The sequence below is a fragment of the Cyrtonyx montezumae genome, unplaced genomic scaffold (genome assembly GCF_038088225.1).
Source record: "Cyrtonyx montezumae isolate F1298 unplaced genomic scaffold, pur_monq_1.0 scaffold_3, whole genome shotgun sequence".
NCBI lineage: Eukaryota > Metazoa > Chordata > Aves > Galliformes > Odontophoridae > Cyrtonyx > Cyrtonyx montezumae.
Window position 1 is genome coordinate 128,834,565 of NW_027072034.1, and position 24,589 is coordinate 128,859,153.

The 24,589-nt window shown below is 41.0% G+C and overlaps 1 protein-coding gene across 1 annotated transcript in view; it reads left to right on the forward strand.

The window, feature by feature from the left end:
* Window positions 1-24,589, forward strand: part of PPM1H (protein phosphatase, Mg2+/Mn2+ dependent 1H) — a 123,392-nt gene that overhangs the window by 65,640 nt on the left and 33,163 nt on the right. Inside the window, exons 3-5 of the mRNA XM_065743388.1 lie at window positions 3,004-3,348; window positions 10,013-10,125; window positions 23,745-23,829. Coding sequence (XP_065599460.1) covers window positions 3,004-3,348; window positions 10,013-10,125; window positions 23,745-23,829 — 543 coding nt within the window. The remainder of the gene's footprint in view (window positions 1-3,003; window positions 3,349-10,012; window positions 10,126-23,744; window positions 23,830-24,589) is intronic.

The window sequence follows — 24,589 nt, forward strand, 5'->3', positions numbered from 1 at the left end:
GAGCCTTAGCTCGGCTCCTGAGTCAGGTGGAGAGGCAGCTTTGCCCTCATCATGGCTTTTTGGAGGGAGCACTGTCAGAAACTTTGCACACCAAGTAGGGTGGCTGCAGTCAGAAGGACGAAGCTGGTGGAAGGGATGAAGCTGAGCAGGAGTGGGATAGCTCAGTATGAACACCTCTTGGCAAATGGTAATCTAGATGACTTGTTAGGAAAGTGAATTGCAGTAACTGTTCTGCTTTTTCTAAAAACTCTAATAAAAACTTTGTGGGCTTTCCTTAGAAAAATCTATTCATCTGATAGTTCTAAATTGTAGATTTATGATTAAAAAAGAGTGACTGGAGACGCTATCAAAATTAAAAATCCTCTAGGTGGAAGGTAAAGTATTTCATTTTGAGACATAATGCTTTTATGCTGCTTCTTACACCCTTGCCAACAATGGCAGTGTATCTGCAAAGGAGTTACACTTCAGAAATGGCATGAAGACAGAAGCTCTGGAAGCATTATTTGTCCATGGTGTATCATGAGGGAGATATGTTGTCCAGGGAACCAAACCTAGGAGAATGGAAGCAGAAGTAACTTGATGAACTACTCCCGGGAGGCAGTATTGCCATTTTAAATAAATGATTTCAGTTTTTAGTTAAAACACTTCCAGTTTGGGATGCTTGTTTCTGTTGGCAGACTACTGCACACTTTGCATGAAAAGCAAACTATTTTTGCAAACAGATTTTTTGGTCAGTCATCCTGTTAGCTGTTAAAAATGGCTTAAGCAGAACTTTACAGCCAACTGTAGTGTGAACTTGGAGCAATTATGAACCGAGTGAGCTGGCACAACTGCCAGTCATGCCCTCAGGGTTAAGAATTCATGGCAGGTTTTTGGTGAATGTACCAGACTGGGTGAGTGGAGTGGGACTGGATAAGGTGATGCGTTCAGAATGGGGGGGGATTTTCTTGTTTTTGTTTTCCCCTACCACTACATGATACTGTGGAGGGTAATCCAGTACTGTAGGACAATCCTCCTGTTTCTCAGCATTTTGGTAATGAAGTGAAGAATGCACAAGATAATCTGCTGAATTCCTACTTTTGATAAAATTTGGGCTTGGAGAAACTCCACTGTATAGATGACTATATTCTTAATAAAATGCTTAAGAATTTGTTTGAACTTTACTACATGCTGTCTATGTTTATGGCATAAGCTTAAAATAAAAGTAATTTTTTAAATCAAGTCTTAAGAATACGCATTTCAAAGGAAGTTCTAAGTAATAGTATTTTGTCAGCAATTAAACTTTTGCACTTCAAACAGCATGAACTTGTGGTGATGGTCTACATACATGTTGCCAAAAGAGACTTTTTCCGTTAGGGTTTTTAGCTCATGGCAGCAATGAATAATTTATTTTGGATTTGTGAATGACAGTTCATGGTGTTCCTACTCTGATCTGTTTTCTCTAGCCTGCTGCCAGTGGTCAGCACCTTTGTGGAACAGCTGGAACAGCAGAAAGTAAAAGGAGCTGCAGTTCACAACCATGTGCACAAATTTTAAATAATCAGTGCTTTGGGTGTCCGTAGTGATGAGATTCAGATGGTGTCTGGACAGTATGCTGGTCTGTCATGTAAAGGAGTAGTCATCAGGTGAATGAAAGAAATATATATTGTAGCTGTGGAGGAATTGCTATGATGTTTAAGTTGAGCCACAGACAGCATAACATCAGATACTTTTTTTTTTCCTTTTTTTAAGTTATAGGTTATGCTTTCATAGTATTTGGTATTTTGCAGCAGTATTGCCTGTTTCCAATTCCTTGTAAAATCATCTATTTCTGTTTCTGTATTAGTCTACTCCTGTCCGACTTGCAGGGCAGCCCCAGAACAGTTTTTTCAGCAAAGGTGAGGGAAGGTGCAGTATTAAGAAGAAACAAGGCAAAAGAGACTGGAAATCTCATTTCCCAATCCTGCTGTCAAATATGTTATTATGCAAAGACATACTGTTACTCCTTAAATGTTTTACTAAAGATGTCTTGATGAATTTTGCAGAAGATATGAGTTCGTCTTGGGTATGGTTCCTTAATATTTTTTTCAGGCAGTTCTGAGCTTGTTCTGCCTGGAATTTGGTCCACGTCCTGATGTGGGCTAATGGGTCCTGTCTTTGTGATAGCAAACACTGCTACAAGGACATAGCTTCTGCTCAAATCAGAGTAAGGGCAGAGCTGACTTACACCTACCTGTCAGAAGAAGTCTGAGTAGGGAACCATGATTCTGTGATTCTGTGTGAGACTCTATGATGGTGAGAGCCATACTGAAACACCTGCTGTTCTAATCAGGGGGTTTGTAACTCCAGTACTATACAAGAAGCTTGTCAGAAGACTAGGAATATTTAGGCAGTTAATGAGTAGGCCAGCATGGGTGGAATGTGACTGGACCTAGTTATGTCTCCCTTCCTTGAGGACCTCTGTGCTGGTTTCTAGACTGGCACAGGCATGGAAAGTCTGAGCTGTCCCATCTATCAGCATGGTGGGCCTTATCTACCTGTTGGGGAGATAGGGGCCACACCTTGGTACTAACTAGGCCGAACGTCCAGTAAGAAAAGGATCTGTCACAGAAGTACTAGGAGCTGTCTTGTGTAGCTTTACTCTCCATAGTGGTAGGTCCATTGCACAGCAATGAAGTGAATCTCAAATACTTCTCCACTACACAGTTTTTAGGAGATGCATTCAGTATCACAGAGGTAGCTTTGCTTGGTCAGAGCATTCTATGATGAATGGAAGGCGGAAAAGACTCCAAGTTCATCCTTTCGTTAGGTTTTTGAGTTAGAGTGTTCAAAAAAAATAGGCAAAAGTACACATCTGTTTTCTGCAAGGGTTGTACTAACATGCTGAGTGTTTCTCCATTTCAGTAGGAGAGTTACCTATGCTTTACCTGTTTCTGGCAAGTCACTGGCTGTTCCTTCACCTCACTTGTGGTTGCATGACCATGTGACAGTCTCTTTTCTTTTCTTTCCCTCGTGTCTCCCCAGGACGCAGATGGGATCAACCTGTACTACTGGTCCTTGTTTGATGGACACGCTGGGTCAGGGGCGGCAGTGGTCGCTTCCAAACTGCTGCAGCACCACATCCTGGAGCAGCTGCAGGAGATTGTGGACATCCTGAGGAACACGGCTGTCCTCCCACCCACCTGCCTGGGAGAGGAGCCTGACAACCCATCCACCAACAGCAGGACGCTGACACGGGCAGCCTCCTTACGGGGTGGCGTGGGTGCCCCGGGCTCACCCAGCACCCCTCCAACACGCTTCTTCACTGAAAAGAAGATCCCACATGAGTGCCTGGTTATTGGAGCTATAGAAAGTGCATTCAAGGAAATGGTACGTATATCTTTAGGTTCTGAAGTCTGCATTTTGTATGTCCATCAGTCACATGCTTTGGGCAAAATAAACAATAAGGAATATATTTTTTCCACTTTTTTTCCTACTTAAATAGTTCTGTCCATACATAGATAGTGTTTAAGAGCCTCAGCAGCTTACCTATTGTGTCTGTGTGAAGCAGGAAACTGTTCTTTGGACTGTGAAAGCTGCTGCCAGGCTCACTAGCACTCAGACAGGAGTGTCATCCTAAATCCCAGGTAGTGTCATGACCACATCATTTGCACTTTCCTCTGCTAGTTGTACTCTTAGAAACTTGTTTGTTCTTTCCTCTCCTTTCTTTTTTCTTTATTCTTTTTTTTTGTTTGTTTCTTTCTTTTTAAGATTAAAAATCAGTGTCACTTCACAGTAGCATATCTCAACTTTGGCTGTTGTCAGGCTGTGCATACAGATACGTGCCTTAGAAAGCCTCCTTGCCCTATGAGAGCAGCAGCAAAGACGGCGTCTCAGTGTCCCTTGTTCTGCAGATGTTGCCCACAAATAAATAAGGCTCATAAAATTACATCAAGGATGTGGATGAGAGCTAGTTTCCTTGACCCCATAACCTACAGTTCTTGTTAGCTCTGGGGTGGCTCATAAGACAGAGTCTGTGGGGAGTGTGTACAACTCTTGAGTGAGTGAGGTTGGTTGGGAGTGGATGAGTGGGGCATGAAAGGTGTTCCCGCCACCCACTTGACTTGTGTACTGCAAGAATCAGGGTCCTGAGCAAACAGAACACTCTCAAAATTTCCCCGTGGGAAGTTGTTTTCTCTTTGAGCTTGTATAATTGATACAGTTGCTCTCCACATCCCCATTCAGTGCTTCTCAGTCTTAAAAATAATTCTAGTCAGGCAGAGCAGAGGCTCTGGCTGTCAGCAAGTACATCTGGGATCAGGTCTTGAGAGATGTCTTTTCTGCCTCTCTTTTTTTTTTTTTCTTTCTTTTAAGCCTCCTTTTTTAGCAGAAGGTTTTTGAACTAATTAACATTTCCTAGGGGTTTTATTTGTTTCCTGAAAAGAAGTACAAAGGCAGGATTCGATCATAGCATTTTCTGATAAATATGAATTTTGTTTAGTACATGCGTCTAATTAGAAACTGCAGTTATAACAAAGTGATGTTTCACTTTGACTTTAGGATAGCAATTATCTTGCAGAATTGCCCTTTCTTCCCAAGGATGTTCAGGCAAACATACTCACAAACTGAGTTGTCCACCAGAACACCTACAGTCATGGTTTATACATTAGTCAGTGTGGGACATGAGAGCATATTAATGCACTTCAGCAACTGGGCTGAGTTTCTGCTAGCTGAAAGGAAAGAGGACGTTTGAAAACCTCCTGTCAGTTTAGCCTGCCCCCTTCAGATAGGAAGAACTAGCTTGTTCCCCATTCTGTTGAAGGAGAAAAGAGATGATACTGCCTGTCATACCCTAGCATTTGTCTGGGGATTTTTTTGAAAGCTGTTTCTTAGAGCACTGGAAAAGCTGTAAAACAGTAGAAATGTGGAAGCCCTGGATAACTTATTGCAGATGTGATGTGTGGGTATTCCAGACACAGATCATAGTGATCTGTCGTCCCTTTTTCCAAACTGTGAAGAGTATCTTGTTTTCCTCCCTGTGTCTTTGACTATACAGATCAGAATAATTAATTAATTCCTACTTTTACTTGGCTATATATGACTGTAAGTATGACTATCATAACGCAATACATTTCTGGCATTATCTTTTACTGTAAAAGGAAGGCGTCTTGTGTTCCTAAGTGGTTTAGGGACAAGACTATATTATTTTGCCTGCCTAAGGGAGTAGTTCCTAAGATCAACACTGATGAGTCTCATCTGTGCCTGCAGTGATTCATCCCACCTCTCTGTGACTTCCTGCTGGCTTATACTAACAGTCTTTGAATGAAGACTTTGGGCCACCTCCACAGTATGTAGTTTGTCAGTTCCTGCTTTGTATTGGAACATCATGGATATTGTGGTAGTTCAGTGCAGTTAAAACTTGCATAATTTTCAAGGGTTTCACACCATCAGAGTGTGTATCATTTTGCCTAGCACTTGGTGAAAGCTTACATTCCTGGACACATAGGCAGGCATCTCAGTGTTGTGTCCTGAAACATCTAGTACTGAGAGGAGCCCTTTGAGCAAGTTTTTGTGATGTGTTTTCACTGTTCTGTCGAAAACAGTAGTAACACTCAGTATAAATAATTTTCAGTGACCACAATTACTTTACTTGAATGAAAATAAATTAGCTTAAGTTTTGGAGATATTCAAAGTCAGACCTCTGGTTTTCATTTCTTGAGTTTTGAGATGTATATGTAGAGTTTCAGTTCTAAGAATTGAGTGGATACTTCCAAATACTCTTCACTACTGAACAGGAGCATTAAACTCTAATCCCTTCCCTGAATTTAACCATGTGTGTATGAGTGCAATTTAATATCTATTAAAGACCTTGGACAGGAAGGACCAATTTCACACTAAACCCTCTTTATTTTTGATGGGAAAAAAGAAATGGCACATAACTAGGCTGTGTCATTTATAGGAAGATATTTGTGTCTGCTGTACAAGCTTTTTCTTCTTTTTTGAGATTCTTTTGATTCAGATCTAGACAAATACTTTCACAAAATCCTTCCAATTAAAATGGCACCGATCTTGAGAGATCAACACGTGCTGTATGGTTTTTCTAGACAAAAATTCCTCTGGCTAAACAGCCATTAGAAATACGGGGACTTACAGTAGTGGTACAACCGTTTTGATGCCTTTTTGATTGAGCTAAAGTGATTTAAAGAGTTAACTTTGACTTTATGCCCTCTGAAATATGATTTTTTATTTAAAAAAAAAAAAAAAGTTAATAGATATCCTATGTGTAGGGGGTAAAGCTACTTGCAGTTGTAGCAAGATGCAGCTACCAGAGGACCTACTCTGAGGATGGATATAGCTGAAGAATATTTCAGTTCTTAGTGCAGTAAGATGACTAGTTATAATGAAGATACTGCAATTTGATCAGTTTACATGTTCTCATGATCCTGAACCTTTAAAATTTGTCATGAGATGCAGCTGGCACACACTTCTCTGTGTCTTCATGCTTGCTGCTCTCTCACCCTCTGCCCCCAGCCCTGCAGCACGCCGGCAGCCTGCCTGTATGAGCCAGCCTGGGCAGGGCTGCCAGTGGCTCGTGCTCGCAGCTCAAGATGTGCCCCACACATTCTGATAGAAAACGCTGGAAGGAAGAACAAGATAGGGAGGGCCCTGCAGCCCCCCAAGCTGCTGCCCATGCCATGCTCACAGAGGTAGCACCAGAGCCTGTCTGGCAGGTCTCCACGAGGTGGCATGAGCAAGCCGCTCTGAGCCTCAGACTGAGCAAACAGTACTGCCTTCATGGCGTAGTCTGCTTCTGTTTTTGGAAAAGGGTTATGAGCTAGCATGACAAACGAGTGCTTTTGCTCGGGGAAACAGCTCCAAGCCTTAGCGAGGCAAGTGCTGAGGGTGCACCCTACCCTAAGTGGTCAGCACAGCGGGGATGGGCTGTCCTAGTGCTGACTGTATCCTCAGGCTGATGCTGTAATCGGAGGAGAAGGTGCCGCCTGCCCTGGAAGCATGCCCTGCAGCCCCTCAGTGTCTTCCAGAGACTTGGCTCCATCCTCCCCTGTGCTCAATCCCCTGGGGAGCTGAACATGAGACAACCCTTGTGGGTACCCTGCTCCTGCCTGCTGCAACATTCCCCATCCTCAGCAGGGGGCAGAGCACAGATTTTTTTCCCTCCTTGGGCATTAAATGTCAGCCTTTTCAACAGAGAATACAGAAAACTTCATTTATTTTATTTTAGACCATTTTAGACCATTTTACAGCTATTAGAAAGGTGTTATCACAGGTACTAATGAGTCCTCTGATTCTTCACCCTTCATTCTCTAGCCTTTTTTATTTGTTGGGTGAAGTTCTCCAGCTCCATTGAGTTCTGATAGTGTACCCCATACTGCCCTTTGGACTGAAAGAGACATCGTACGATTCAGCCCAACTTTCCCCAGCTCTTTCCCCTATAGCAGGTTGCTGTACAGAGATGTTTTGCATCCTACAGAAAAGGAGGAGGGGGGGAAGAGAAAAAAAAGGTTACTCTGAAATCTTTCACCAGGGGGGAAATTAGGAAAGTTTTGTATGTACTTGGCCTTCACCTAGAACTCTTTACACCCCTAAGGGCTTCAGAGGTGTTCTACCTCTTTTTGCGCTGCACCACTTTCCCAGCAGCACTGATGAAAAGTATTTCGTTAAAAGCCAATATCTCTACATCAGAATGAGTTAGTAGTAATGGCAGGCTTCATTTTATTTTACCTTTTTCCCTTGAATTTTGTTGAGATATAGGAAACCTCTTTTAGCACACAAGGTCTAGTTTAAGTCAAACAAACTCTGAGAATGAGGCCCTAAGGGTTATCCATCTTCTCCATCTCATAATAAATGCTTCTGAGTTCTGCTTATTGAAAGGAATAAATTTTAATATAGGCATTCTAGCACTTGTGAAGTGTATGTGTGACAGGGCTGAGACCAGGTGAGGAATTGTACTTTGTTTCAAGGTCTCAGAGGATACTCTGAGCAGCGGAGAAGAAGCTATTTTAAAATTCCTGGCAGTGCCTGGAAAATCCACTGTAGTATTTGTAAGTTTAAATTATTTTGATGGTTAGAAACATCTGCTTCCTTTGAACTGCTCTTTTCAGCTTAATTTAAAAATATATGGAAACCATGGGGAGGAAAATCAGCTTCTCTATGGCAAGATTAGATAAAGTGGCATTTGCAACAAGCCCATGTCTGTGACCAAAGGCTCTGTGAGATTTGATTTTTAGCTTTGAGGTGTTTTCCTTCTGGTCTTCACCACAGCCTACCTACCAAAAATAATTAAAAAAAATAGCGATACATTAAGGGAAAAAAAAACCCACTTGCACTGAGTAGCAAGAGCCACAACAAAACCCACTGTCTGTGGCAGAGCAGCTTGCAGTTCCTCTGTGCAGCAGATGATGGCCTTGTCGGGTAGTGCTGCGCAACTTTCTCGTCCCCACCGCCCTCCCTGTTGCTGAGTTGATGGCACAAATAGGATCAGGCTGTGCGTGCACTCTGGTCTGCTAGGAGTCACATTATTTGTGACAAGCACTATTAGAAATGGGAGCCCCCTCTGCCCAGCTCTCTCAGGACAGTGAGTGAGCACTGCTGAGCATCCCCTCTGCCATCCCAGTCACCTCCCTCTCCAGAAATGTGTAAACAAAGAGTGGTCCCTGGCCTGCTTCGGCACTGCAGGTTTTTAATCGAATTGCAGCTGTTCTAGTTAGCATTTGTTGTGGTTCTTTTGCTCGGATAAATAAAGCTCTGAAATAAAGCTCTAAATCCCATACCCCGAGGCATGGACAATTTGAGCTGTTTGTTGCTTAACGCAAATAATGAAGTACAGAACACAGAGAGACAAATATATTCATAATGAAAAATGCATGCAAGTAGGCAAGGTTTAGCTGAAAAGATCTGCTAGTTATTCGCAACAGCTATGTTAGGTGACACTCCCTGTTGGAATCTAGTATTGCAGGGAAAGAACAGTTTGATATTAGGTTGGATTCCAGACTCAGGAGCGGAGGGTGACTTCTAATGTGTTTGGTTATTAGCAGGAGCTAAGCTAAGAGGCAGCAGAGTGAGTTCACTGGCATAAAAATATTTCTGTTGAAGATGTATGGAGTGCTTGGAAGTAGCTCATTTACCTTTTTTTTTCATGGTCTCCAAGCTTTCTTGGGATAATTGTATGTTACTGGGCTTGACTGACTGTCAGTGACAGATGTGACTTGTGTTCTACCTATGTATTAAGCAGGAGGGCTTTTTGTGTTTATATACTGTTTCTTATTAAACTTAGAATCAGTTGGAAGTTAAACACAGGAAGATCTGTTTTAGTAGGTACATACCTCTCTACGTTTGTGCATATTCATAAGTTCTTTCCAGGGCCTCATAAAATTGGTGAGACAAGATACAGTCTTACACACTGTAGCTTATCCTGGCAATTCTGTGTGTGCCTAGTACTAGTATTTTTTTTCAGTGTTCTACTGCTGTTGTTCTATTTAATGCTTTTTTTTTTTTTTGTTAACAAGTTTAGCATCACTCCCCTCTTCTGTATTTCTGGAGGGTAGCCCTGTTGCATGAGTGTCTTGCCATTGTTTGTAAAGGTGTGTGCTCCACAATCCTAGCTTCTGCTTCGAGTTGAGACAGTTATTCATGTCATAGCTAGGTCTCATTAATTATTTGCTGTCTATGTAAAGTGCTCTCCAATTATACCACCAGGTATCTGTTGTTCAGCTACATTTATCTTTGCCTTCTTTGTGCTTTTTCCATTGCAAAATCTCTTGCATCCCTCAGCATTGCCCTTTATTCCATGATGCCTGATGCTTTACAGTTCTGTCCTGTTTTATCCCCAGCTTTGTATCACAAGTAGTAGGTACTCCAAGGCTTTCCATTCTTCTCTCTGAGTGTGTAGTCAGAGCTGCAATGGTAAAGAAAGCTAGTGGGACTTGCAGTTGAAGAAAATTGTAATTTTAAGGGGGGAATCTTTATTTTCTGAAGTATTAATTGCAGTGCTGTCTTTTTTTATATATATGCATTTTGTTTTCCTTTCCTATAGGATTTACAAATAGAACGTGAGAGGACCGTGTATAACATTTCCGGTGGCTGCACAGCCCTTGTGGTGGTGTATTTATTGGGGAAGCTTTATGTGGCAAATGCTGGTGATAGCAGGTAAGTGAGTGTGATATCTTTTCTACTCCCACACCCAAACTCCCAAGATTTGGTGTTCCGAGCTCCCTGGTGGCAGGTGTTATCACCAAGTTGTTCTGTTTTTCAACTGGACTCTCTTAACAGTTGTCACAAAAATTAATGCAAAAGGTAGTGGTAGACTTCCAGCGTCCAGTGGAGTGGTGGATGCACTCAGGGTGACTTCCTTGTCACTGTCTCTGAATGAGTTGATGTTTGCAGAGAAGTGAAAAGGCACTAAAGAGCCATTGAAACAGGTGTAGTAGAATTGTACATTGAACACTGTTTGATGGGGGACTGCATCTGGAACTGCTTATCCTGAGGCTGCTGTCCGTAGGTCTAGCCTTGGAAGACCACCTGGCTATTAGTTTTTGATATAATTGAAAATATTATTGAAAGTAAATTTCTGCTACTCCTGCAGGTGGGTGTGGAGGGCTATCCAGAGGTTAGGATTTTTACTGTGTCCTGCTCTGACTTATGTACTTGCCTATTCCTCAGAACTGAATGCTGTAGTTCAAGAACTGTTACTTTGCTTTAGTTAAAAGTTGGATGCTTTAAATCTCATGAACGAGAAGCTCCTTCTTTTTCTTCTGACTTAGCTAAAACCAGGAGCATGCTGGGATCTCACTTGCATTCCTTCCATCTCTCTCATTCTCTGCCCATACCACTGCCAGAGAGAATGAGGCAGTTCTTGCAAGACTTCATACCTTCACATGTTTCTTCTGGCAGTGCTCTCCATAAACAGGCCAGCAGAGAGTAGCTCTCTGCATGACACAGACTGCAGTTGGGTTCAGTTAGTAGCTGAGTAACTGAATTCTGTACAGGTACTGAACTGTGTTGTCTTTTGATGAAGACCACCACAGTTACGCATTTGTTTTGAGTTTTGTATGCACACAGTTCATGTTTGTACTGTGCACACCCATCTATTCACAGAGACAACACTCAAGAGTAAAGTGATTTGAAGTTTGCTGAATTTGCTACGTATGTTGTAAGTTGCTCACCAGTTCCTCTTGACAAATGACATATTTGAATCACCTTTTCCCATCAAGTAGCAGATGAGTCCTTGCAGAGTGTACCCAGAGACACATTTGAGTAGATTGCCTGTCCACTCCTCAGAATCACTAACTGTACTACGTTTTACCTCTCTTCCATCAGATTAGAAGTAATTGTGTTTCCTTTGCCACTGAACTTTGAAGTACAGTTAAGTCTCTTCCATAGAGTTAGCTAATTGTTTTGTTCCTTAATTGTGCAGTGCAAAACTGGCCATGCAGGACCTGCTTTCTAAGGCTGAAATCTTTAGTTGTAAATGACTGGCTGCTTTCAGTTCTCTCAAGATCTTCCTCTGCTTCCTGAGAGCAGCCTCAACTCTGCTGTATCCTGTGCAAACTCATGGGAAGAAATTCTTATTGGTGGTGATCTTGAGGTAGTCCCAGTGTCCATGGTAGTTAAACCACTGAGAAATCAAGAGGCCTTGAATGTTCATTAAAACCTATCCAAAACATCTGTTTTTTAGAAGAGGAAAAGAAGGAAGCCACTGGCAAGGCTGAGCACTCTTTGAAGTAAGGCTTAAGTTCTTCTACTCATTCTTCAGATCCTTATGGGTAACAGAGTCACTTCAGATCCAAAACAGTTTGGTTTTCAGCTTTCCAAATGGACCTCATGGAAGCCTTCCTCATGTTGAGGAGAATTCTCTGAGTTTCCAAAATCCTTCATTTTCACATGGGCCTGCTTATAGATTTTCTTAGCTGAATAAAGTATTTTTAAGAAAAGCTTTAAAGTGTAGAAGTTTGGTTGATCTGAGTCTCTCTCCCACTACTTCTCATGTTTCAGGAAGGGGGTAAGAGGGGGGTCTGCAGTTACTGTGAAATATCCAAGTTGCTTCTCATTCCTAAAATGACGTTTTAGGACTAGAAAAGCAGCTCTGAGCTTGTCTGCCTCCTTCCAGGGCGCACAGTGCATTGTTGTATTTTTAAGAGCCAAGTCACGTAGCCAAGAGGTTCCTTATTTGTGTTAGTGGAAAAATACATGCATTTTTACTGTCTCATGCCTTGCACTGTCAACTTTTTGTTTTGTACAGATACAAATGAGGATACTGAGAAATATAATAAGGAAACTACTAAATAAAATGTTTATATGTTTTTTAGGAGAAGAGTGGGTTTTTGTTTTGTTGCTTTTTTTTTCCAAACACAGGCCTCACGTTTGTTGCTTTTGAAAGTAGATGCCAAAAACCTCAGTACTTCAGTGGAGTTCTAGTTTCCTTGGATTCACCAACTCATTTATGCCTCTTCTGCCCTCAGTCTCCTTCTACCTTATCCACCCTCATACTAGAATAAATTTCAAAAAAATAACTGCAGTTAAATCAGGCTACATTTCCAGCAGACTTATCTGTAAGAGATCTCATGCTGCAGTGCTGATAACTGAACATTTTGAGTTTACACAATTCTGATTTGTACAGCCTCTGCCCAAAAGAAGACTTGGTCTTTGAAATTACCTGGAATTACAAACAACAGAAGCTTATAGAGGTGGGTTTTGAACAGCTTCTGCTGTCACAGGACCAAGGTACATACAACAAACTGTTACTGTCACAATGAGACTAAGGAAACTGCAAGCATGAGACTTGAATAATAATTTGCTATGTGGTGCCAGCTATACCTCAGACTTATGCCTGTGGTATTCAGTTTAACCGCTAAAGCTTCTCAAATCTAATCATTTTATGCCACGTACCCTGGCACTGTTGTATAGCAGCTGTCCTTTTGTAGTTGATGTGTAATTACATCATGAAAAGACTTTAATTACCATATTACTAAATTACCAGCCAGCAATCCTTTCAGGTTCAGCCCTAGCTCACTTCTGTAGGGACTATTAGGCTTCTCCAAGCTGAACACTTTTGGTTGGTGTAAAAAAGAGAAAAATTGTGCTAATTGTACGTTTTGTTATGAACTATTATTGAGCTTGATGTTATGGCATCACTAATGTCAATGATACAATTAAACTTATGCTAACGATGCAATCACATTTCTGTAATAATTATACGTTAACTGCGCATGATATCAGAATCCTACTAAAAATTAGGTGATGTCTTCAGAGCCTGATAAAAACAACTTGGAGGGATCCGCTTTCATTTTCTAATGGCTTGATCGTTCTTGGAATCTACCATAAATATGCCTACATGTAGAGTCAAAATTTATGTCTGCATATTGACCAAAGCTTTTCAATGCCACCATCTCTCTTTCCCCCTCTCAGTGGTTAGCATTGTCTGTGCAAGGTTGTTTAGCTAGGGCTGATAGTGCTGCAGTGGGCTATCTGATACACAGTGGCTTTTTGATGAGCATTTATATTGATATATACACTGTGACCACTACTCTGTGGTAGACACTCTGAATATCTGGGGTTTCTTTGGTCTTTTTGCTGCTGGATGGTTGGTTCATCTTTTTTTAATAAGGAATGTCTGCTCATTCTTTTAAACAGCATTGTTCGGTTTTATATTGCTAAAGTGGCTTTTACTTCTAAATTGCCATAACACGCCTTGTTAATCTCAGTTCTTTCAGTTTTATGTTCTTTATTAGTATGTTGTTTTATAGCTAGAGATGAAGCAGTAGTAAAACAAGAACTTAAAATGTTTTTACTGATTACTGCCCATTACTGTATAGCCCTCATGCAACATAACATTTACCCAGTATCACTTCACTCCAATGACTCTAATGTGATATGATCATATTAACTGTCTTTGGCACAAGCATTCTTCTGTCTCTCATGCTGTCTAGCTCAGGAGCTGCTCAACAACTGCAGACACTGCCATTTTGTGCTGTGTTTGGAGCATTTTGGGTTAGCCTTGCTTTTATCAATATACAACACCAGAAATCACAAGTTGATTTGATTTTGCCATAGAACCTGAAATTGCTACATCTTCAAATGGGTTCTTTGACTTTTTTGATTTGTTGGCATCAGAGAAAAGAGCCCAATGTTTTGTAGGCTTCACAGACTTACAGGGTCGCTGGGTCTTTTTGTTTGTTTCATCAACTTTTTTTTTTTTTTAATATATATATCATTTTTTGCTTCCCTGCTTCTTGCTTCACTGTGCTTCTGTTTTCAGGGCATATTCATCCTCTGCTCGAAGATATATCCTCATATCCAGAATAGATTTTCTCCTCCTTTTTGCAGAAATAATGCTATGGCATTCGGGATTGCTAAATGATAGGAGCTTGCTGTATTTGTGGCGCTTTCATATGGGTGCAGGTTAAACATCATCACTGGAGTTCAATCGTCCATATGTGTGTTCAACACAGATTTTTTGTAGTCTAATATAATAGATCATTGGAAAAAGAATTCTGCTTTGTTTACTGTTTCCATTCTTTCCAGATTGGCAGCCTGTGTTGAATGTCACTAGATTTATACTTACTCTGTGTCATAGTGCTAGTTAATTGCTTATCTCATAAGTAGTTCACATTGTAGGGACTAAAATTTGGGAAATAGTGTATTATTATGAAGCAAATGGGAGAGACATCGAAACAGCCATCTATTTGCTGACTGGCACCGTAGTTGAAATAGAATTCTTGAGAAATCAGAATTGAAGTTTCTGGCCCATTTTTGTGGTTTGTGGTATCTGACCTCTTCCTCAAGGCAGTCCAGCAGGGTGATTTTTGCCAGAAGCCCAAGCACTGTATGGGTAGAAACCAAGCAGTGCTCTAGTGTATTACAATTATAGAGTTGGTTTGTTTTGGTCTTTGGTTTACAGTATTTTTAAAGAAATTTTAATTTTCTAATTTTTCTTAACAAACTATATTCTAATCTAAATTGTGTGGGATTTTTGTTTGTTTGTTCGGGTTGGGTTTTTGTTGGGGTTTTTTTTTGCCTTTTGTTTTGTTTTGGTTTTTTTTTTAAGTGGTCTTGGTAAGCTCTTTTGTCTCCTTACATCTGTATCTGCATAAACAACAATAATTGTGTTTTGTACTTAGCTGTCTCTGGAGGAAAGACTAACTCAGTTACTATGCTGCTTCAAACTGCAGCATTTGGAGAATCGTTACTTCTATCTCCCCCTAAAGATGGGAGAAGAGTAACATCATCAGCCATGCACAGGGCACTTTCAGCCACACAATCCATGGTGATCCTTCCCTGTCCTCTGAAAATTCTTCTTGCTCTAATGATGCCTTCTCAGAGGCAAGAACGACTCTTACAGACCATATTTTGGTCAAGCTGCTCATCCTCTTTTTCAGGTGGTTATTAATTTCTCACTGGAATAACTCAAAGTAAAAAAAATGCTTAGACCTTCCAAGTCTGTGCTTCCTCTGCTCGGGAGACTGTGAAGTGAAGAGAGACCAAATGAGTCTCCCACACACGTTCTCCTTCAGCAATTGCAGTTTGGTAGGTGGAGAAGTCTGATTCTGCTGCCTAGAAGAAATTGCTGCAGAAGAGCCTGTCATCTTAGTCAGACTCAGAAGATACAGCCAAGTCCTGTTTCATTGCTTGCCCAGCTTGGAAGCCTTCCCATACAAGGCCTGCTGAAAGCACTTCTACTTCCCTTCTACCCCTGGACTCTTTCCAGTGAGAAGTAAGAGCACAGAATTCACAGGAGTAGCAGCTACCTCAGATCACCTTGTAGAATTTCATGTCGAGTGAAGCTTTTGGAGGCGTCTTGGGAAACACTTTATCAAAGGTGTGGAGAAAAGGTGGTGAATCAGAAATAAGTTATTGCACTCAGAAAGCATGCTTTCTAACAACCTAGTGAATGATGAGTTCTGAGGCACTAGCACCTCATATCCAGCTCTGACTTGGCAGAAGTGATTAATTTGGCAGTCAGTGTTCATAGACTTTTGAAGACACACAAGTTCTGCCTCTTCTCCAAACTCTTGTTTTTTCTGGGAGAGAACATGCTTTCATAATGTCTATGACAATCTAGCATGTGTTAAAGCCATTGTAAACAGTTTCAACATGTGGTACGTTCATTTAAGTCTCAGACACACAGATACCTTCTACCAGTGAAGTCTTTGCATTTCAGATAATGAGGGGGGACAGGAATTTTTGCTATTTGAATACTCCTAGCAAACTGGAAAGCTACAGTTCATTGCTATTGGTTTCTAGGAGTGATAGATCCCATTGACTTTAATTATCTTAGTTTTTTTCATTTTTTTGAGGGGGGAAAAACACCACGACAACTAATCCACTCAGACAAAAAAGTTGGTTGCTACCTCTGTGAGTAACCTTTCTTTTATTGGTGAATGTGAGTGCTGATCAAGGAAAAATTCCCACTGTAATAACATCCCCATGTGTATGTTGCATGTTTTAACTGTAGGGCTCATGATGTATGAGGCAAGTTGAGTAGAGGATGCTAAAGCATGATTTTAACCACTGGTACTGATGCACAAAGAGCCTGTGATCTTGAATACAAGCAGCTTGTGATATAAGCAAGTATAGCAGAATCCAAATGTTCCAGTGCACTGCACTGAGCTCAGTTTTGAACTCAGTTTTACCTCTTTAATCTGTGCCTTTTTAGTCAACCAGAGAGCATGGTGGATTCTTTCTTCCTTCCTGTCTTACAGGTCAGTGCCAAGGCATGCCAGGCAGGCTGTGCACCTCCCATCTCTAGCTGCCTCCCATACTGTGGAAGGGGAACCATAGGGAGCACTCCAGGCTTACCTGGTCTTCTGAAGTCCTTAGTATTGAAGGTCTCTGCTGCTGAACTGAGAAAGCAGAAAAGCTGAAATCAAAGTAGATGTAATTCTTTAGGGACTAAAATCGTTCTGACATCCTCAATGGTAAATCAGTGAAGAGCAGAGAAAAATATCTGCACTTCTTTGACCTTCTGTGGTTAGCCATACCCCAGCCATATTACTGACACAGTAAGCGCTGGCTTGCAAAGTGATGCCTTCATCCCTAAGCCCAGGCTTAGTTGCCATAGTAACTCGTCCTGAAGATGAATGCGATATCCTGGACAGCAGAGAAACAGACTTTGATTCCAGAGATAATGGTCCCAAGGCTCAGAGCTGGTCACAAAGATGTGACTGTGCTGCTTTGTTCATCTTCCTGGCATGACCCAAATAATGGGCGGCATGTTGTTCAGCCATGTTGCAGAAATATGGTGATGTATCATCACTGCAGCCCCTGGACTTAGTGGTTTTCAAATGAAGAAACACTGAAATCACTGTGAACAGAATGAATCCCACGAGGGCAGCAAATCTCCAATGTAAGCAGGCTGGAACCATTGGCAGACAGTTTTTGTGTTCTTGCAGTATCTGCTCACTGCAAACCAGCTTGTAATGGCTTCCTAGCTGCTGGCTAAGAAGACCAATGCACTCAGATGTAAAGCAATAGGAAAGTACATACGATTCCTTACACAATGTTTTAGTTTAGTTAATAGGCTTTTGACTTCATACTACAGGTACTAAAGTAGGAAATGCTACATGGTAAAGATGTGTAAATATACAAAGGCATCACATATGGATATTTCAGTAGTAAAACTTACTTTCCTGATGAAACATGAGAAAAAAAAATAATCACGTATAGATAGCTAATGCCATCGTGTATCCTATTCGTGAGGGGAGGGAGTACCAAAAAAAAGTGTAATTAGCCCTAAAATGAAACACTCTTAGTAAAGCTGACTGTTAATAATTAGCCAACTGTTAATAATAGCAACCCCATACTTAGACTGACTCAGAGAAGCAGTCCATGTGAGGACAACCTCAACTAGTGCATGGAATTTAAGGGAGAATCGCCTGGGAATGGAGCTGCGCCGCAGCAAAGAGCCTTTGAATTTCTCAGGTCAGAAATCGCTGGACGATGTCTTCTTCAGCCACCTCCTCTGTGAACAATCTGCAAGCTTAGTGTTACATTTAAAACCAGGGAGCAAGTAGTGATACAGAAACAACTGAAGCAGTTTAGTAACAGCGTTGATGTTACCCTAGTGCCTCTCGCCATTGGATGCAGTATGAGGCTGCCAGGTGCAGGAGATCCCTCTGACTGCTGCTTACTAATCTGTTAGTAGAATACACGGGATGGAATGTGAGATCTGTTTTAAAAATCCAGATTTTTGTTGTTCTTGGTGGCAGTAAGGAAGATTCTGACTGATTCAGCTAGTATAAATGAGAAATAAGCACTTCCATGGAAATCTATGATTATTATTTTGAGAAATAGCTTCTCCCTACCCATTCATGATCCTTTATTAAAAATTATGTGACAATTTAGTAAAACCAGACCACTGAAATAGTGACTTTAAAGTGTATTAAGACCCTTATTTTGCCTAGAGGCCTTCTCCATGAGCATTGCTAAATAAGCAGTAGAAATGTAAATATGAATGACTGGGTTAACTGGAAATGTCATAAAACCCTAGAATGTGCTACAGGAGCAGCCGGTATGCTGGTACCCCGCCTCTGAAAGACCACTCTCAGGATTTCTTACAGGAACTAGATTTTATAACTCCATTCTATGTGCCTTGCAAAGGCAGGAGGAGATATGTATAGCCCCACAGCAGAGATGCAACATGACTGCAATGAAATGAAGAGAAGCCCTTGGATTCTTTGGTTGCTACCTGTGAAAGCCTGACATCAGCATTATCATGAAGCATAGCTGTATCTAGAAGTTGTGCTCCCAAGGTGGCCAGCTGGTCTGCTCGGAGGGCAAAGGCAGCCTGCAGAAGGCCTCCCCAAAAGCTTGGGAGGGTTCACTGTTACTCCTGAAGGACCTGACTGAATTGTCACAGGGAGAGTGCATTCCTTTTTAATGTTGGCTTTGTTCAGCTGAATGATAAATGATCCAATACTCAGAAAAGTTCAGTTGGAAGTGACCTACAAAGATCATCAAGTCGAACTGTATTACCACTTCAGGGCTAACAGGAAATTAAAGCATATTAGTGAAGGCGTTATTCAAATGCTTTTGTACACTGACAGGCATGGGACATTGACCACCTCTGTAAGAAGCCCGTTCCAGAGTTTAACCTCCCTTATGGAAGAGAAATCTTTCCAAATGTCCAGTCTGAATGCATTTTTGTGGAGAGCCTGATGTTTACACTGAGAAGTGCCAAGGAAGCAGGGTGTCAGGACTCTTGAATGGCAGTAGTTGGAAAATGAGGACAGAGGCCCTTTAATTGGCTCTATGCCTTCTCCAGTTTGCTGCTTGTTTTCTTGGTTGAGATGCAAAGTAGGAGCTAGACATTTACAAGTCTTCTCTTGAATATTACAGGTGGTAGGCAGATGTGTGTTTTGCCATAGGTGTTGCTGAGGGTTGCTGCTTTCACCTCCAATTTTTACGGTGATGGCTAGATATGTCATCACTGGGACCTGTTTTAATGCCAGCTAAACACTACGTAATGGTTTGCTTTACTATCCCCAGCCTGACTTAATTCATAAAATTAAGGAAATCAATTAAAGGCTTTTCACTATAGTTCCGTTATTATTGCCAGTGCAGTGAGGTGTTTGGTCATCTGGTTTCTAAAGAAACATTGAGAAATGATCTGCATGGGATTAAGAAGAGTAATCCAGTTAGCAATAAGTGAAACCAAGAAGCCAGGGCTGAATGTATTAAAACTCATCAGTAGTCATCGTGGTTGATTGTAATGGTTAAGTTCCAGTTGAACTTAATTTACTTGGTTTATTTACTGAGGAGGTGAACATTATTTTGAATCTTCTTATTTCATTTCATAGCAATTAAGGAAATGTAAATAAACAGAACTTTGGTGGATTGAAAATCACCAGGCATTAGCGATCTGCTTCCTTGGCTTCTTTAAATATATGCATTTAGTTATCGCAGTAAACAAGTACTCATCTAGACCAATTCCATATTTCTAGGATTTACATTTTTTTCTGCCAGTTATTTTGTGACACACCTAATTAAAATCTACTGTTTGGTTCCTCCTTTGTAATAAAACCCTGCCTTATTCTTTCTGTCAGTTTAATCCCTCTTTCTTTTCCATTGACACATTTCTAATACCAATTCAGACAGGCCAGACACTGCTGCTTCATCTATACCAAATCCACAATGCTTAACCCCTTTTGACAAAATGGATACATCCTCCCTGTGGCTTGGAATTGATATACGCTGTCAAAAAGGGTTTTCTGAATGGTCTCTCTTTGTCACCTTGACCAGATTTTTCTTCTCTGTTGTAAGAATGTGCAGTTTAATGTTGCGTTTCAAATCATTTTTGGCTGAAAAAGTGTGTAATGGAATCAGGGTGTCCCCTGAATACTCCTAACAGTAGGAGATGCCTCTTTGTTTTGAACACCAGAATCCCAATAGACCCGTGACAGCGGTGAAATTACACTTTTGACCTTGTTCCCTAAAGTGTTTCTTTCTCCATGTGATTAAATGAGACTAACTAACAATAGCTTCCTCTAAAATGTCTGAGTTTCCCTCTATTTGTTTCTCTTCAGAAACTCAGAAAGGATGCTGTGCAATTCTTTGCTGATTGTATTCTCGACAAAAGAAAGGAAGAAAAAAAGAAGAAAAGCAGCCCTGCTTGCTTCAGGGAGGGGTGGCTGTTTTATCCATATTAAAAATGCAAAAGTAATTGATGTATTGATATTTTCCCTAGGCCAGTGTGTTGTTGCTATGTCCCAAGTGTGAGAGCACCACTGAAGGCACTGACAGATTTTTACCCTTTAGTTGCTTCATTCACCACATATTTTGAAAGGGGATGTGTACTACAGCACCAGATCTTGTTTTAAAGTACCAAAGCTTAATATAGAAATTAAGCAAATACTTAAAATTCTGCATAAAAGCTGGAAAAAAAGAGGTGAAAAAAAAAGAAAAAGAAAAAAAAGAAAACCCACCCAACTTTTGTGCTTTTTTTATTACTTCTTCGTTGCTGATGTACACTAATGATTGGTGTGGCTCTGAAGTAACCTTGTCATCAAAAAATATTTTGTTGGTTGTTGACATACTTGTTCCCTACAAACATGAATCACCCAGCTTCCTTTGGCAGGCTTGCCCTGTGGCCATGCTATAATGTGTTTCACCACTGTGGCTGAAATTAAAATGTCACCATTAAACATGGCAGTCAGATGCTCCCTGAGCACTGCATCTCTCCAAGTTCTCTGGCTTCCTATGTAGCTACTTCTGACAGTTTAATAGGGTAGCTTTATTCTGGCATAAAATAATATGCTCGTACTTCCACAGTACGCAGGGAGTTAAATGCTTTCAGAGCACTATTTCATTACATGTGTATATCTTTCATGTGTGGCAGAAGCAACAATGCTCACGTAATGTGATGTTGCTTCTTAGTCCATTAGGAAGTGTAAAGTTAAAATTAATTGTCCCGCTGAACTGCATAGAGTGGCTGCTGGAAAGCGGCTGCTGGCTGTTCCCTGCACCAGGCTCTCTTGGTGGGAGCAGGTAGTGGTGCAGGGCTCTGGAGACTGCTCCATGGGAAGAGCCTTCAGACCGTGCTTGACAGCTTTGCTGCTCTAGCTCTGTCGTTGCCAGGTCACTGAAAGGGCAGTTCAGTCTCTGAGTCCAACTAGGGCTTGATACGGCACCTCTTAAATCACAAAAATCCCACCGAGTGCAGCAGCTCTTGGGCCGGGCTTTCATGCCTGGCTTCTCTAGTGAGGTTGCCAACAAATATGTCCATTTCTGTCATATAGACGGTCAGAAATATCCCTTGCTGTCATGAAACTACTAAGCAGCTGGTGTGGAAAGCTAACGAGACTGCTAACAGGATAACGAGCCCAGCAGAGATGAATTCATACCACTGACCTGTATGTGTGCATCTGCATCCCTCCCACTGTTAATATCTAGAGTTAACTCCTCAGATCACATCATTTGACTCTTACAAGCAAATGTAACTGTTGAGTTGAATCAAGTCTAACTGCCATAAACATTAATGTAAAACATAAAACTGAGACTCTGTTTAATCAGCAATTAACATCACTGCCTTGTTCTTTCCCCATCCCTGCAAAGGTTTTTTGTGCTGGGTTGTACTTCTCATCCCAGGTGGCTGCAATTTCTAGCGAAAATAAGTTGAGCCATGAAAGGTTGACCCACTCGCCTCTGAATTGCTTTTTATATGATGTTAGTCCCTCAGGGCCCAATTCTACCCACAGAAGTGAGAATGATAGCTATCAACATATATAGTAAGTATGTCGGTGTACACAAAGAAAAAGATGAACCCAGAGTTCAGTGGTCTTTAAAATACGTATTTCTCATGAATAGGTGATTAAAGAAGAAGCAAAGGATAATTAAAAAATTAGCTTGACACACCAAGCAGTTATATCAATTCCACTTCTGCTAGTGCTGCTCCGACCTGAACCTGTTTCTTCTTTACTGCATGAATCTGAGAAATATGAGTGGTTCCTTTCCTCTGCAGAATACTGCAGATTACTCCTTCTATTTGCATACTAGCAATATTAGATGATCATTCAGAGACTGTTAGTCCAATATTATATCCTGAATACTTGGACAGTTACAGAGTACCACTGAGTTTGCACAGCTCATTTGTGTCAGGACCACATTTTGACTTTAGAGCTTACGTTTTCAGCATTTGTATGCCTACATCATCTTTGGATGCCTTGTAGTGCCATCAGAATACCTGGCATAAATGCCATTCTAGCAAATTGACCCAATTATCAAGAGAAGTAAGATTCCGTGTAAATGATACTAAAAGATCACAGAAAGGAAATAATACAAAGCATGTAGAAACCAGAATTCAAGTACCTGTTACTTGCTTTATCCTTGCTAAATTTTGTGCAAATTCATGAGGGGAGGTGGCTTGGTATGCTGCTGTTACCCAAACAGTGAACTAATCAACTGATGGTTGAGAAACAGCTCCAAATCAGTATTAAGATCTCTGGGATGTTCATACAGCTGTTCAAAAGCACCAGGCATTACTATGCTTACGAAGCTGTGCAAATAATAAAGTAATCTGATTCTGTGAGTGAATACATGACCAGTAAATGCAGTATGTATGAATGTTACCCTTCTTTACTGTGTTGCACGCAGGGAAATTACATCAGAGAGGATCAAACCATATTTTGCAGGCAACAGAGCAGTTTAAGAGGCAACAGACAGGTGCTGGAGAGCATTTCTTCTCTGCCATTTGCAGAAGTGCATGTGAAATCTCTCTACTGATCTATAGTCATTCCATTACCTGTCTGCTTCTGGCAGGTAGCTAGTTGAATTTGTGTTAAACAGGATTTTCTTTGCCATTTCCATTTGCTGTTGGAAAAGAAATGTTCTGACATGACATATGACCAATCAATAATTGGAAAGAGCTTGCTTTAGTCATTTGAAGCCAGTAGTATAGAAGTGTCAGCCCCAGCTGGGATTAAAACCTGCAAAGAGTCGTTCTGCAGTCGCTGATTCTGCAGCATCTCCTCTGGGTGTCTACATTTCACTAATAAGGATGCCCAGTAGACATCAGCTGAAATAACACTCCCCTTTTGTTTGAATGGTTTTTTTGTGCTCTGAAATGAATTTGGCATATACAAATATACGTTGTTATCCAGGCTAAAAGATGCACAGCAGGAATTGTTATCCTGTCTGTTGATAACTTCAGTAGAAAAGAAATTGCTTTATTTTACTATGACTCCAAAGAGAATAAATGTCTGACTGTACCCCCTGGTTTTCTGGGTGTTTTTACATTTTTCCCCTCTACTAACAATGCTTTATTACTCCTACAGGGCTATAATAATCCGAAATGGCGAAGTCATTCCAATGTCTTCAGAATTCACTCCAGAGACTGAACGCCAGAGACTTCAGTATCTGGTAAGAGAATGGAGAACCAAATCAGGCACTGCTGCTGATGAGCATTGCCCAGGAATGTCTGAGTTTCAGACTCATGTGGTTGAGTTCCTGTGGCTCAGTAGAGGACCATGTCTGCTGAACACCAGTAACTGATTATGCATGTGTATATATGTTTTAGCCATCAGCAAATGTGCAGAAAAGCCTGACAATGCAAATACTGATGAAAGGAGTGTTATCTCTTTTGTAGAGGCTGTCTGTATGGCTGTGCTTATGCACCTTGTTCAGCCGCTGACTTTCAGCAGCTTATTGGTGCTGGATAATAAGAGCTCAGACACACAGCTAACAAGCCACAGAGGTATTTCAGTACATCCCAATGTTTACTTTGTGACAGTATGAAGTACATAAGAGTACTCTTTGCACACGTGTGAACAATATTGTTGGGTTTTATCCATTTGCTGTAATAGTATGCCAGGAGAGCCAGCTTAGGGAAAAGATGTCCATCCTAGAGGTGATCTGAGTGAGTGTTAGTAGCTGCCAGCATAGGGTAGGTGAAGAAAGACATTTATTGTAGCAACAGCCATGCAGCTTTGACAAGGTAACTACTCAAGAGGGTGCAGGATGCTTTATACAAGTCCCATTGGCCATTAAGCTGCCCAAGAAACATAAGTGCATAATGTTATTTTTTATGCAGATAATCCTGTTGTTTTTCAAGTTTTTCACTGATTTTGAGATCAGTTGGTTGGAGTTGATTGGTTGTTCATCAAAATGCTATTCTTAATGT